This window comes from Macaca mulatta, chromosome 11 (genome assembly GCF_049350105.2).
Source record: "Macaca mulatta isolate MMU2019108-1 chromosome 11, T2T-MMU8v2.0, whole genome shotgun sequence".
NCBI classification, from domain to species: Eukaryota; Metazoa; Chordata; class Mammalia; order Primates; family Cercopithecidae; genus Macaca; species Macaca mulatta.
Window position 1 is genome coordinate 52340286 of NC_133416.1, and position 16266 is coordinate 52356551.

The 16266-nt window shown below is 38.4% G+C and overlaps 1 protein-coding gene across 5 annotated transcripts in view; it reads left to right on the top strand.

Moving 5' to 3' along the window:
* Window positions 1-16266, top strand: part of ANO6 (anoctamin 6) — a 215940-nt gene that overhangs the window by 82571 nt on the left and 117103 nt on the right. For 2 of the 5 annotated variants that reach the window (XM_001092876.5, XM_002798540.4), the window contains one exon: window positions 9749-9828. The exons of 1 other annotated variant lie outside the window; for it this stretch is intronic. In XM_001092876.5, the coding sequence (XP_001092876.2) occupies window positions 9749-9828 (80 nt within the window). Of the gene's footprint in view, window positions 1-388; window positions 686-9748; window positions 9829-16266 lie in introns of those variants that run through there. 2 more of the 5 variants (XM_015151521.3, XM_028829416.2) reach the window with 2 other exon arrangements.

Below are 16266 nucleotides of genomic sequence, written 5' to 3' on the forward strand. Positions count from 1 at the left end.
AAAAAGATTAGAGATAACTAGGGACGGGGGAAAAGGAGTAGGAGAAATGGGGAATTCATGCTTAATGGTTAGAGTTTCTGGGGTGATCAGAAATGTTTTAGAAATAGTGGTGATGGCTGTGCAACATTGTGAATGTAATTATTGCCACTAAATTATGTGTTTAAAATGGCTAAAGGGGCAAACTTTATGCTTATATGTTATGTTACTGCAATAAATATTTTTTAAGATGGTAAGAGAACTAATGAATTAACGGTGAATCTGGTAGGTTTGCAGTGTATGTCGAGTTTTTCTATAAAAGCATTAGGTTAAAGCATTAAGCAGTTGTGTGTGAGAATCAATAATGTGATAGTTGTTTCCAGCTCTTCCGAAGGACGCATGTTTAACTTCTAGATGTATTTTTAGAGCCGTACTGTTGGGGCAGAGGAGGCTTGTGGGAATAGGGGAAGAGTTCATAAGCTGAGCTGAAACAACACCAAACATGGAAATGTTACAAGGTGGAGAAATTGTGCTTACTGAAACTCTTCTCAGAAATATTGCTGTTTGTGGATGATAGAAATCTTCAGAGTTGTCACTAAAGGTAGAGGTAGGAGGGTGAGAAGCGTCAAGAACTCACTGAATTGTCCATTCCCCCTTTTGTTCTGCTGTGGAATGTTTTGTGCTGCTGGTAAGAACATGTTCCTATTTGGTGAGTTGCTGGAACAGTGAGCAGTGGGCAGAATGAAGGGGAGGCTCCTTTTTTATAAATATTGTCCAAATATTTGATGAGTATTTGGTCTTGAAAGGAAACTATGTTATTAGTCTGCTTTGTGTGTCACAGTATAGTGCAATGCAATATGGTTCTGGAAATAGAAGCACTCTCTTATTATCTAAGCAATTACATTTTGAGGAATTGAAGAGCACTAGTAACTGTACTGGAGTGACAAATTTATAATTAATTTCATCATTTGTTTATTTTCTCATTTATTGAGCATCTATTATATGCAAGGTATTGTTTCAGGTTCTCGGAATATAGAGTTGCATAAGACAATGGCTTGCCCTCTAGGAGCTCATGGACTAGTGGAGAAGAAAAACAATGACCATACAGTGTGATAAGAAGGATCAACACCTATCTTTTCCCAAGATTTTATCTTCTGTAGTGGTGGGCAATTGTCAAAAAGTAACCATGTGATAATTTTGAATTCTGTTCAATGTGAGCTGCAAATTTTGCTTATAAAAATCACTCTTTAAAAAAAAAAAAAAACCTTTTTCCTATAACTGGATGTCCTGTAACTGGATGTCCAACTGAAAAAATACTATAGTTTAGTTTAGTTTTTTGAGACAGCGTCTCTGTCGCCAGGCTGGAGTGCAGTGGCACGATCTCAACTCACTGTAAGCTCCACCTCCTGGGTTCACACCATTCTGCCTCAGCCTGCTGAGTAGCTGGGACTACAGGTGCCCACCACCATGCCTGGCTAATTTTTTTTTTTTTTTTTTTTTGTATTTTTAGTAGAGATGGGGTTTCACCATGTTAGCCAGGATGGTCTCGATCTCCTGACCTTGTGATCCACCCATCTCGGCCTCCCAAAGTTCTGGAATTACAGGCGTGAGCTACTGCACCCGACCAGAATACTGTATTTTAATAGCCGATAATGCAATGCTTGAGTTTTTGGCTCCACCTATAATAATATGGCAGGTTTTACTAGACATCCAAATTAGTGCTATAGGAGCATGAAGTGGAGGCAAGTAACTTAACCTGGCACATAAGCAGTAACATTGAAATAAAAATTTGAAGAAAGAGTAACACGGGATATGGGAGTATGCATTCCAGATAGGTAGAAAATACTTAAGATGAGGTTGAAATTAAGAAGGTTATAATTTAGTGACTTACCAAAATACTGGTTTTGAAGGAAAGAGAAAGGTTAAGAATGGCTCCCCCTTTTGGATTGGGGAATTGAACTGATGATAATACATTATTCAAGAAGGGTAGCACAGCGAAGGGGAACCTTTGAGGAAAAGCAGTTTTTACTGGAATGCAGAGAGAATATTTATTAATTTTCTGAATTGCCAAATGTATAGTACTGGACCCTGGCCATGAGTAAAAAAATGTTCTTACCCTGACAAAGTTTACATATTCATGAATGACTTTTTTTTCTTTCTTTTTTTAAGAAACAGTAGCCGAAGTGGGAATAATTGTAGAAATATCTTTGTTGAGAAGGGGGCTAGGTGCAGGGAGGGAGGGAAAACTTCTGCCTTGAGATAGATGGGAAAGACAGAGAACTGTAACAAAAACTATCAATTCGAATTTGGAATTTGCATTCTAGAAATGATTAGAAGAGACTGCCACTTTTTTGGTTAATGTAAATATTAAGTCATTGAGTTTACTTGCCAGTAACAAACTGGGGTAAGAGACTGATCTATCCAGATTCAGATATTTCCTGATTGACATTTCTTTTCATTAGAAACAAGTAACCAACATTGCCCAGAACGTTGTAGTTATTCAAAAATGTTTGCTGAATTAATGTTATCCCCTTCTATGCTTAAATTTATTTTAATATTTTAAAAGGGAATGAAGAACAGGGATTGTCAAGGTGGAAGTCAGAAGGAAAAATTGGTGCCTAATGAGGCAAAGGATGGTAAAACGTATTAAATATTGAAGTGAAAAATAGTGATAGCCAATATTTATATAGTACTTAAGAGTCTTCAAGTCAGTTTCATATATATGTCAGTTAGCTTATTCTCCACAGTGACCTTCTGATGTAGGCATTATAATCTGCATTTTATTGCTGAGGAAACAGACTTAGCGTTAAGTGATGTGCCTGAGCCTCAGGGCTAGACCATGTAGCACTCTTAGGATTCAAGTCCATTGTCCTGTGTAGCAATACACAGCCAGCATGCTCTTGAAAGCGACGCTTCTGTCTTTGTGTTTTATGTTTTATTACTAACATTCTTTGCATTAATAATGACTGAGTGGCTCTATTTTAAAATCTTGTTGTAATATCACAAGGCCTATACTCTACAAGCCTACAACCTCTTGCTAATATAGGAAGTAGAATTTCTCTCACCTCATTGTTTACCAAAATATAGCAAATCCTGTTAAACTGAGACCAGAGAGAGATTGGAACCCCTTAGAACAATTATGACTACCAGAGAATGATGCAGGAGGAGCAGGCGGGCAGGAATAGACTCAGCTGAAGTGATGTGGGGAGTGAGACTGGACAGGCCCAGCAATCTGGAAAGCACGAAGTGACGAGAAATGGTGGGCCCTGTATGTGGTTGCTTTTACTCTCTTTTTTTATTTGTTTATTTTGTTTTGTTTTTGAGATAGAGTCTTACTCGGTTGCCCAGGCTAGAGTGCAGGGGTGCAGGGGCCCAATTTTGGCTCACTGCAACCTCTGCTTCCTGGGTCAAGCAATTATCCTGCCTCAGCCTCCAGAGTAGCTAGCATTACAGGCATGTACCACCACGGCTGGCTAATTTTCTTATTTTTAATAGAAATGGGGTTTCACCACTTTAGCCAGGCTGGTGTCGAACTTCTTACCTCAAGTGATCCGTCCACCTGGCTTCCCAAAGTGCTGTGATTACAGGCGCTTTTTAAATTTATTTTTATTTTTATTTTTATTTTTTGAAACAGAGTCTCTGTCACTCAGGAGGCTGGAGTGCAGTGGCGCGGTCTCAGCTCACTGCAACCTCCACCTTCTGGTTCAAGTGATTCTTGTGCCTCAGCCTCCTGAGTAGCTGGGATTACAGGCATGCGCCACCATGCCCAGCTAATTTTTGCATTTTTTGTAGAGACAGGGTTTCACTACATTGCCCAGGCTGGTCTCGAACTCCTGGTTTCAGATGATCCAGCCATGTGGTTGCTTTTAGAATAATGACTGGTGAGTGCTGGCATTCAGGTCAAATATCAGATGTATGCTGAGATCCGGTTTTCAGAAGTAGCTATCAAATGGAAGAAGAGTTTCAGGTACAAGACAGTGTGGCAGATCTCTAGACATCCTGCCCAATCTGGATATGTGAACATATCCTCATTCACAAGGTGGTACGGGCCATTCCTTTGACATTTCTTTAGTTGTATACATTGACTAGATCACAGAATTCCTGAGGTTCGATTCTGTACCCTCCTTATCTTCGTATCTGTACTTATATCATCTAGCTCAATCCCTGGCATACGAATGTCTTTAGCCACTTGCCAGAATATTCTATCTGTTTACCCTGTGGAGCTTTCCCATTAGTTCTAATTGTGAATGCTATATAAATAAGTTTCACTACATTGTTTTTTTCTTTTTTTTCTTTTTTCCAAATTGTATTAGTCTGTTATATCTCTATCTGGCTATATTGAAGCAGTTATTTGCTGATTTTTAAAATTTATACATACAATACTATTTTAATTTCTTATCAACTTATATCTAACATCAGGAGTTCCTTGGATTATTCACAGCAGCTCAGGAGACAAATTAATGTATTTTAAAGGATGTGCAATTTTGGAATCAGACAGGTTTAGATTCCCATTGTGTCACTTTGCGTGGTTAACTTCATTTAGCTAATAACCTTAATTATTCTTCATCTGTGAAAACGGGGACAAAAATAGGATTAAATAAAATAAGATATTTAGAAGTACCAGGCACAAAATACTAGGTACATTTCTGTTTACGTTTCTTCATATCATTGAGTCTGTTACATGAACTTAATTTGTATTTATATAGTGCTTTATTTTTTTTTTTTACGACATGCTTGTGAATTGTCATTTGTATCTTTGCCCAACTTTGTGAGATAACCAGGGAAAGTAATGTTATCACTAGCTTTAGATAAATAAACTTGAGAATAAGCATTGCCAGGGATCATGCAGCTAAGAAATTACAGAATCAGAACTTGAACCCAATCAATCCCCTTAGTCTATACCCAGTGCCCTTTGTGCCAGGCCCTGGTATACTTTTACTTGCTCTCTATGTATATATTCACTATCTCTCTGATAATTTTAATGGCAACCAATCCCCATAACAGATGAGTTGTTGGACCCAGCCACCTGCCATGCTTAGTGCTAAGTTGGATAAATTGTGGATGACTAATTCTGATTATCTTTATTCCTAGGACACTACATATTAGGTATTTGGGGTTTTAATCATGAGTTTCCTGAGATCATTTTGTGTTTTCTCATAGATAATGGATTGTCTAAGTTATAAAATTGTAGACAATGGCTCTTTTTATTGGCCAGTTTATATAAGTCTCAAACAACTTTGCTGTATAGATTTTCTCTTTATTTTGCAATTGGGACAATGGATGTTAGTTATTCCATTTCTAATTGGTAGACAAGTAATCATGTGAACTGCAACTTTCTGCTGAGGCTTCCAGTGTTGTGTTATTAATATGACTGGGCCTCTAGAAATTTCTTTTGGACCCTTCATTTTGGATTATCAAGTAAGTCAGAAGTGGTACCACCAAGGACTTTATTGCTTCAATTTCACTGTACTAATTGCATTGATAAAAATTTTTAAAGTATGCTCTTTATTTTTTCACTAAGTGTTAATGTAATTAATTCTATTGATTTAGGAAAGGTAGCTATTTAGTGTGTTTTGTTTTTGACCCAAATCATCAATTATTCAATGTTTACCTATAGTAATCCAGTTGATAGTATTCTTACAGTACTTCATAAATCTGTCTAGTGTGGCACTTAGAAATGACACTAAAATTAACATTAATTATGTCTCAGGTTTCTTTCTTCAAGAAAACGGAACCTTGTCTGGTTCTTTTTGGCTTCCCTAGGGCCTTACAACAGTGTCTGCAAAAATATAAAGTAGATTTTGATGTTTGTTGAACCTGATTTTGAACTGCACTTTCATTGTACATCCATGCAAAATCCCACTAACATATCAAGACCAAGGTTTTTGTCATATTAGAATAACTAGTTTTCAGTTTTCTAGTCAGCCTTTTGATGAACAGATAACATAGAGGTCCCGAATACTGTTGTTCCAAGTGCCGAAATTAAATGAACTAATCATGATGCCACTGAAGATAGTACTTGTGCTGTATAAGGCTGAGGCATAGTGACAGTACTAAAAATACATGTCAACATATTACGTTAAGAAAAACATGATTTATATAAGGAAAGAAATGAAATTAACATATTTGCCTTTTTAGACTTTTGTCCTGATTCTGCTCATTTTAATACAGGCCCTCAGGGTCACCTTGATTTTGACTATTTTATTTTTGCTGAGAAATGAACTTTTTCATTTGTGTTAGATTACCATAAATGAGAATATCAAACAGTAACTAGAGCCCCTCAGTAGTGGGAGTATAATTATCATAGTGGCCTCATAAATCATTTGCTTCCCAGCACTCTATCGGGTCATGAGAGCAATAGCTGTGGCTTTGTTCTACCTAGATGATGTTTCAATAAAGCCATTTCTGTTTTTATTCACTCAGATTTACAGTTTTTTCTTTGTATTGACATTAACCAGTGAATCTATTTGTTTCCATTACCAGCAGAATAACTAAAACTATAAATAGTTCTAATTTCTTTCACAAATCCATAGATACCGTTTATTGGGTAGAACATCTGGGTAATCTTGTTTCTCCTCTGTCTTTAGGCAAAGTGTATACTTTCTTAAGCTTGTCCTTTCATTTAGAAAAAAGAAAAAAAAATCAACTTTAGCAGCTCTGTATGTTGACCTTAGATAACAGATAAATTGGGCATCTAATCATCTAGGAATCTAGATAAGGTGCCAAGTCACTCCATCAGATTTATAATACTGGTGTAAAAAAAAAAAAAAAAAACCCAACCCACAGTATTATGTTTCCTTGTTTGCTGGTTCTGCCAAAAACCAAAATATCATAAATACCATGGATATAATTTCTTTAACATCTGTCTTAATACTATAAAAAGATAAGGTCTTTTCTTCCAAATGTAAAGCAAGCTGCCCAACACCAACTTAAGAACACACTTATCATAGCCTAGCATATAAGCACATTTTAGCAAGTTTTAAAGATGGTCTGTAGGAGTGTAATTATCTTGGACAACTGTTACACTAGAATAACCAGTTTAGTATGTTACAACTCTCTTGGTGTAACAGACTATGCAGTGATTACTATAGCCCTCCAGGAGTTCTCAGAGGCAAGCACCTTAATTTTGGCAATGGTTGCAGCTCTTCAAGCCTTTGCTCATCTCATCTGTTTTCTGTTTCTGCTTTGGTTCACACATAGGGTGTCCTCTAATGAACTCAGTTTTTCAGAAGAGTTAGAATCACTTGATTGTACTGTCATTTCTACTGGCATTTCTTTTCAGTTCTTAAGTATACAAAGATGTGAGGTATTTTTTCCCCCAGATTCTGTGTGAACCTAAAATTGAATCCAGGCCAGGAACAGTGACTCTCATCTGTAATCCCAGCACTTTGGGAGGCCGAGGCAGGCAGATAATGAGGTCAGGAGTTCAAGACCAGCCTGGCCAATATGGTGAAACCCCTTCTCTACTAAAAATACAAAAAAAACTAGCCAAGTGTGGTGGCACGCACCTGTAGTCCCAGCTACTTGGGAGGCTAAGGCAGGAGAATTGCTTAAACCCAGGAGGTGGAGGTTGCAGTGAGCTCAGATTGTGCCACTGCACTCCAGCCTGGGCAATAGAGGAAGACTCCATCTCAAAAAAAAAAAAAAAAAATGAATCCAAATATTAGATTTCTTAGTGAGGTGCCAAACTTAAGTGTTTGGTAACTGAATTGGCTGAATTATTGACTGATACTTTGGTTTTGTAAACAATCACGTAGAGATCTCTTTTGATTCTGCCCTATATGTATGTTGAGATTTCTTCTTTTGGGTCACTGAATTTTTCTAGATCAGTAGGAACCCAGCCTTCTCTTCTGTAAAAGCTTTTAATGGATTAAGGGAAAATATAGTATGCATTTTTAAAAGTCACTACAAGGCCAAGATAAATCACACACAATAAAATTAAAAGCATTATGTATTTTTTCTTTTTGAGACAGAATCTTACTCTGTCACCAAGGCTAGAGTGCAGCAGCATGATCACAGCTCACTGCAGCCTCAACCTCCCAGGCTCAAGCAATCTTCCCACCTCAGCCTCCTGAGTAGCTGGGACTACAGGTGCAAACCAGCACGTCCGGCTAATAAAGAAGGTTTTTGTAAAGATGTCTCACCACATTGCCCAGGCTGGTCTCAAACTCCTGGGCTTAAGCACTCCTCCTGCCTTGGCATCCAAAGTGCTAGGTTTACAAGTGTTAGTCATCATGCCCAGCCAAAAGTAATTTTTTATAGTTTTATACTTATTCCATACTCAAACTCTCCAGTTTTGAAAAATAAGTCCTTTATAGCTGGTTTGTCCAAGTTAGGATCCAATTGAGGACCCTGTATTGCTAGTGGTTATGTCCTTTAGAGCTCTTTAAATTTGATCTCCCTTGTTAATGTCATTGACTTGTTAAAGAGGCTGAACCTATTGATAAATGAGAATATTTATTTAAACTTAAACATTAAATCTTTTAGTTTACTTAAATATTTAAGAATATCTCTTTACATTTATTCAGAACATTGTTACATAGCAAAAATTCTATTCAAATTTTTCCACGTTAAAAAAAAAAAAGTTATTTACATCTTGTTGGTTTAAACCAGGATCCAGTCCAGAACCACATGCTGCAAATGATTGTTATCCTGGAACAATTTGTTTTATTCATGTCAGTAACTTGTTGACAAGATGGAACTATAGCATCTTGCAGAATGACCTCCCTTCTGGATTTGGTTCTCTATCCCTCTAACACTGCACTTGTCCAATATGGTAGCCACTAATCACAAATGGCTATTGGGCTTTTGAAATGTGCCTAGTCTGAACTGAGATGTGCTGTGAGTATAAAATAGACACTGGATTTCTAGACTTAATACAAAAAAGGTAAAATATTTTATGAATAGTTTTCTACATTGATTACATGTTCAAATGATAATTAGGGTAGTATGGGTTAAATTATGTTATTAAAATTAATTTCACCTGTTCCTTTTTTTTTTTTTTTTAAATGTATCTCCAAGTAAATTCTATCTGGCTCCCATTATATTTCTATCAGATTTAAAATAGCCAGGCATGGTAGCTCATGCCTGTCATCTCAGCACTTTGAGAGGCTGAGACAGGAGGATCGCTTGAGGCCAGGAGTTCGAGACTGATTAGCCTGGGTAACATAGGGATACCCCAACTCTACCCAAAAAAAAAAAGTTTTTTAATGTTTTTAAATTAGCCAGGCATGGTAATACACACCTGTGGTCTCAGCTACTTGGGAGACTGAGGTGGGAGGATCACTTGAGCCCAGGAGGTCGAGGCTGCAGTGAGCTGTGATTGTGCCACATACTCCAGCCTGGGTGACAGAGTGAGACCTTGTCTCAAAAAAATAAGAAAGAAAAAATTGCTACCCACCAAGGGACTCCACAGCAGTACCCTGACGTATAATAGCACAAAGAACATCAGTATACTAAAGGGTTCCTTAGCTAGACTTTTGTAACATTTGGTTGCTGTGTACCAACTAAATAATTTTCAGTGGTAGACCTTGCCTAGAGAATTTTAAGACCTAGTGTTCTACAATCCTGGCATCGTCTGGTAGATCCAATAGATGAAACAGCTGCTACAGATTTTTAAATATCTTGATAGCTGAAAGGGTTAAATAATATAAACCTGTCAATGCGCTACAAATGCTAATAACCTGGTGCTGCTGATTTAAAAGTAAAGAACTATGTGAGCCAGTGCAAGTTCGTGCTTCATTTGTTTATGTATTCATTCATTTGTTTTTAGTGTTGGAAAACCTTGGACAGACAATTATCCCCGATTTGGGATCACTGGAAAGTCAGCATGATTTTCGAACCCCGGAGTTTGTGAGTACTACTCCTTTATCTTAAATTTGTATTTGCTAGCTAAGAGATTTTTCACAAAAAATTTTACGAAAAACTTTTTCATAAAAGTTTTTTTATGAATGCATTCCTTCAGTGGCTATAGATCCTGCATAGATCTTATGGCAGGGACTGTGCGTTCAGAGCTCTGGTGTCTCTCGGGAATAGGTTGCTAAACTTGATTGTCTCAGCATCATGCTCTATAGGTTTGTTCTTCATATTGTTCATGTAATTTTAAATGGGAATTCATTTTGTAATAAAATAGCATCTTGTTTCTGAAACTCCTGTTCCATTCATTGATACCATTGCTATCAGTATCTGTTGTTAGTAACTCTGGAAAGCAGTCTCTAAGCATATACAGGTACATTGACCAGGGCCAGTCACTGGTAGCGAACATAGTCTACTTTCCCTTTCATCCTGGAGCTTTCAGTGATACAACCTACATGTATCTCGTAGGGCTAGGAATATTCTGTTGGTTGTTTCTACCAGGAAGGGAGCTAAATGCTCCCACTAAATTCGACTGATTAAAGATTAGCCATGGTTCCTACCCTTAAGGAATTAAAAATCTTATTAGATGCTACTGTGATTTTATTAATGCCTTGTTTAAAGAAAATTAAGCACATAGAATGCCTTGTGCAAAATATCCTTACTACTGAATAGATTTTTACATTAGGCTCATTTGGAGGAGGGGATGGGAACAAGTGTTTCTGTGACTCATGTACCATATTATTGCACCAGATGTGTAGGAGAAACATGCCAGGATCCACTTACATTTCCTGATTTTTGTCCCTGTTGCAAATGGCCTACCACTTCAGGAATGCATAAATCTTGTTTTATTTATCTTCAAAGTGTGATATACAATCACCACTCCAGTAATTGGCAGAGCACGATTGTATTATTGATAAAGACCCGAAAAAACCTCATTATGTGCTTTTTCTGTTCTTGCTCACTCTTTATGGATTGCCTAGTCAATTCAACCAAGAGTAAAGAAACCAGAGTGCTCTGGACTGAAAAGGGATGGCACATAAAACTGTATCCACAATGCAGTTTTATTTCAAAGTGTGGGACTCCTGTGGTGTACTAGCAGATTGCCTATTGTGAAAATCACCTGGATATAATAGAAAGACATAGTATTCAACAACTTTCCTATTATATTCAATAAGATTTCTGGTAAAGGGAAACTGTGAATGCCCACCAATATTCCTGCATCTTAAAGTACCAGAGCAATTTTGTGGTTTTTCTGACTTTTGCAGTTAGAGACCGAAAGCAGAATTGACACAGACATTTCACATTTGAGTATAATACTGGTAGACACTCATGAAGCTGCCTTTTTTTGTTGTTTTGTTTTTGTCTCCTTTTGTTGATACTCTTAAAGCAACATTTCTAATCTAAAAAAAAATGTGTGCAACAAGGTGTTGGTGCGCCTGGTAAACCTATACATAGCTCACACCAATTTCCTATGTGAAAATAAAAGTATTTTCCTCAGGAACAACCTTGAGTGTATTGCAGTGTTGCAGAGCGGCAAGTCTCTGCTGTGTTGCTGCCACAGATGAGGCAGATACACCGATAATCTTCCTCCACCTTCAACATTAACTTCTTGAGTACCACATTTTCCTTTTCAAAGTGGAAGAAGACAGCTAGTCTAAGCTAGAACGACCAGGGGTGGAACTCCAGGCTCACAGAATACATTTACCTTATTGAAAGACTTGTTTTCACAGTGAATCTGAGAACACCCAAACTGGAAGGAGATTCTTAGGCTAAATCCCCACTATTTTATTTTTCACTCTCATGCTTACAGAATTACCGTTGAGTCATATTGTTAGATTGCAGTGATGGCATTGGAAACTGTTAATCACATAGTCCTGTATGTGTGGTTGATACCAGATTTCTATATCCTGGCTATTATCTTTCTCTAGTTATGGGTTCATAACATGTTCAGGAGAGAATCTGGGATTTTCTTGTGCTTCATAGATTTTCACACATCTGATGCTCATTAAGGCCACTTCTTTGCGTAACTGCTTGTGTTTTCTCCTTAGCATCAGCTTAACCAGCATACTCCCAGTTCCACAGTAAACATAAACTGCTGTCTCCATGGTAAACAAACAGAAGGTGTAGAAGTGGTGCCTTGAGAATAGGGTGCCCAGGGGAATCAAGCATTATATTTAAGGTCAGCTCTTTTTGTAGACAGAAGCTTACAGCGTCAATGAAAATGGGTGGCTCCCATTGTATAGGCAGGCAAATGCCAGGACAAAATCAGGTAAGTTGATTCAAGCCACATTTTAAAATCAGAAATGGGCGTCACAGTACACACCTTGGAGCAGAAAGAATCCAAAGGCAAAGCAAAATTGAAAAAAGACTGAAAAGAGGAATAAAGGGAGCTGAAAAATCAATATTCTATTTTTCTCCATCTGGCATTTTGGAAGGTCCAACTGCAGTTTGCGGAGTTGAACCGAAAGAAAGCAAAGCCTAGTTCATGTTTACTCGGGCCTTATCCTCAAATAGTTCAGATTTTAGAAGGATCAAGAGCCTAGTGTTTTTATACAATGGGGTGTATTTATAGAGTTTGGCTGACAGGGAGACTAAAATGCTTATCATTATTAGTTCATTTCCTTCAGAATTTATGTTTTTCTTTCCTTTGAAATGAGGCCTGAGAGAACATTGCCAGTTGAATAGTCTAGGTTGCTGGCATCATAAGCACATTCAAGTTTTCCTTCACAGCTCAGGTGTCTCTAATGTGACTAGTTGGGTAAAGCCAGCACTGCTGTATATATAGTGTGCGTAAATCACAGTGAAATAAATGCTGCTGTGAACCTCCCACATGGCCTGGAGGCCACAGCCTACCTTGCTCTTGGCAGCATCTTCACTGGCTTCTTCTCTCGCTTGCTGCAGAGTTTGTCCATTGATTACCTGTCACCTGCATATTTGTGTTGTCTTCTCCAGCTCCTGCTCCACTTTGCAGACTGAGGCAAATAAGTTTAGCCAAACTATGCAAAAATGGTGAGTGGTAAACAGAGATGTGAACATAAGGTGCGTGTGTTATTGCTACCCCAAAGCTTATGAGGAGCTGGGAATGTGTTGAAACTAGAAACTGACATAGACACACTCCAAGGTAAGGTAGGTGTGTGGGTGAGAGTCCAGGTAAAAGGGACCCGGCAAATACTAGCATTAGAAAGTAACTTGATGATCTTGCTGTGGTGGGAAACTGTCTCAATCCTGGTTCAGTTTTTTGTTTAAGCACAATGAAATCTGTTTGATAACTTGTTTCATTAACATTTTATCATGAACATTTTCCCACACTGTTTGTTTTTTCCAACATTGTTACTGTCTCTGACGTTATTTGTTCAATATATTGATAAGCATAACTCATCCATTGTTACCTTGAAAGCAGTTAGTTCAAGGAGGATGTAGTCAGGAAAATGGTGGCATAGCCAGATGTTCTGGAACTATGTGAATGGTGACTATCATTTGGGTACATGGAAGAAAATAGATTAGGTACGTGATTACTCTGGGGAAGGGAATCGGTTAAAGTGAGGCTGGTAACTGAGTACCAGAGACTCAGATAACCTTGTAGAGTTCAGTCTTAAAAGTAGAGAGTGCAGAAATAGGCCATGTGATTCAAACTGAGGATGGGGAGGTGTCCACATGGTGATGGAGCAGATAAATGTTGTTCTGCAACGTAGTTGCATGCAGGATATCCCACACTTCCCCCCAGTTTGCCCAATCCCAGGTCTGGTTAAGAGCAAAGGAGATCTAAGGGGCATTCATGGCGGGCCCGTTAGACCCCAGGTTGATTCCAAGCCCCAAGGAGTTGAAAAAAAATAACTGGAGATGTAGGGGGAGGAGTAATGGTCAAGGCTATTTCTAGAAACCCTGACTCAGCTGACACTGACCCAGGAACTCAGATGGGCCAGTTGCCTGAGTACTCATGGACTGAGGGATGGGATGTGGGAAAAGATTCTGATCTAGCAGTGGTGAATCTGCTTGCAGCAAGCAAAGATACTGCCATGGATAGAAATCAGGTTGTGGTCAACATGAAAACACAAGGAAGAAAAGAGAAAGCCAAGGAATTATGTTTTATGATCTGAGACTGACTAGTAATACCCCCATTTTCCAGCCTTTCTAGAACTCAAGGTTTATATATAACCCTACTGACTTTTGAGAAGCTGGAAGATTCCCACTGCCTCTGATCTCTTGCCAACCGAGGATGTTTTTCATTGCTTAGTCTCTACGAAATTTGGAATAAGTAATAAGAATTTGGGATGGCGAAAGAGTATTAGGTTTATAATAGGATAAATTAGGGATGATGATGAGCAACCACAGGATTTAGAAAGGCTAAATAGAAAAATAGACTCAGGAAGATGAAGATTAAAGGAGAACAAATATATGTCCCATTAATTAAGCATCATAGATACACAGAGAGAAGGAAGTCTGAAGAGTAATTATCCCCCTTTGAGATTTTGTGTAACTGACTCTTTGAGGGAAGATACTACTTTATAGAAAAATATTTTTGATTCCCTGAAATTCAGTTTGATTATCTTCAACCATATGAAAACACATGTGATCCCAAGGAAGAGTTAAAATATTAGTTTACTAAAATATTCATTCGATATCTACTATTTTAGGTGAAGAAACAGAAAAAAAAATCCCTGCACTTGTGGAGCTAACATTTTGATGGGGGAGACATAAAACACAAAATAAACATGAGATAATCCTTTAGAGAAAAAGTAGGGATTATGTGTGTGTATGTGGAGTGGGGGGTGACAGTTTTAAGTAGGGTGTTTAGGGAATATCTCACTGAGAAGTTGCCAAGTGAAAAAACCTCAAGGTGCTGCTGGAGCAAGCGCTTTGGAAATCTGTAGGAAGAGCTTTCCCAGCAGAAGGAGTAGCATAAGCAGAGGCCTCAAGGTAGGAGAGTTGGTTAGATACATTGAAGGAAATGGAAGAACACTGGCTGGAGTAGAAAGATCGAGAGAATAATAGATATGAGGACTTCATAGCCCATTGTAAAGACTTTGGTTTTACTCTGAGTTGGGAAGTCATTTGAGGGTGAGCCTTTGGAGAGTAAACTAGCAGATTTTGAGCAGAGGAGCAACCTGAACTGACCTGTTTTCATAGGATCCCTTGGACTGTCCTGAGAATAGATTATGGAGGAGCACAGCAGGGGCAGAGAGACCTATTAGACTATCTCAGGTATCCAAGGGAGAGATGGTGGTGGGTTGGTCCTGAGTGTTATTATGGTGGTAGAGAGACATACTCAAATTCTGAATACATTCTGAGGGTAGAAGCAATAGAATTTGTTGATAGATCAAATGTGAGAAAGAGCAATCAAGGAATGACTCCAAGGTTTTGATCCAGAAGACTGTGGAAGGAGCAGTTTAAGGATAGGATATACAGGAGAAAAATCAAAATTCTGTTTTGGATATGTAAAGTTTGAGACATTCAGGTGGAGATGTCAGTTTACAGTGGGATATATGAACCTGGAGTAAGAGTTAAAGAGGGAGACCCAACTCCCGATCTGAGAGTTGTCAGCACACAGGTGATGTTTAAAGCCATGGGACTGAATGAGAGCAGCGAGGAAAGCAGTGAGATAGAATAGAGAGGAGATACTGGACTGAACCCGGGGGCACCAGTGTTTACAGGTCACGGAGATGAGGAAAAATCAGCAGGACAGGCTGAGCCAGGAGGAGCCAGTGAGGTGGGAGGAAAGTGAAGTGCTTTGGAAGCCAGGTGAAGAAAGTATAAAGTAGAAAGGAATGACCAAATTCTGATGGTGATGCATAATTGACCATTGTATTTAACAACAGGGAAAAGACCATGACAGGAAGGGTTTGGGTTGAGTGGTAGAATCCAAACCTTATTAGAAAGGATTCAAAACAGAATGGAAGAAGAGGAACTGGATACAGAGAATTTAGGTAACACTTTTGTGTGTGTGTGTGTGTGTGTGTGTGTGTGTGTGTGTGTATAAATATATATATATATATATATATATATATATATATATTTTTTTTTTTTTTTTTTTTTTTTGGCCAAGCAAGAACACAGAGAAAGGGGGTAGTACTTGGAAGGGTGATTACTGTGAAGAGAGTTTTAAGATGGCAGGAATTACTGTTTGTCAGGTAGTGGGAGCAGTTCAGTAGGGAGAGAAAATCTGATGACACAAGAGTGAGAGGGAAGAATTACTGGAATAATGTCCCTGAGAGGGTGAGAAGGGAATGCCATCTGCAAGTGGAGGGATTGGCCATAACTGTAGGGTCTGTTCCTTCTTAGAAGGAAGAGGGAAGCCAGCATATTGGGACACAGGTGAAATTAGTTCAATAGATTTGATAGTGGAAGATTGCTGAATCTTTTTCTTGATTGGTTTTCATTTACCAGTGAAATGGAAAGCAAGGCATTAGCTAAGATTGAGGGAAAGGGGATCTGAAG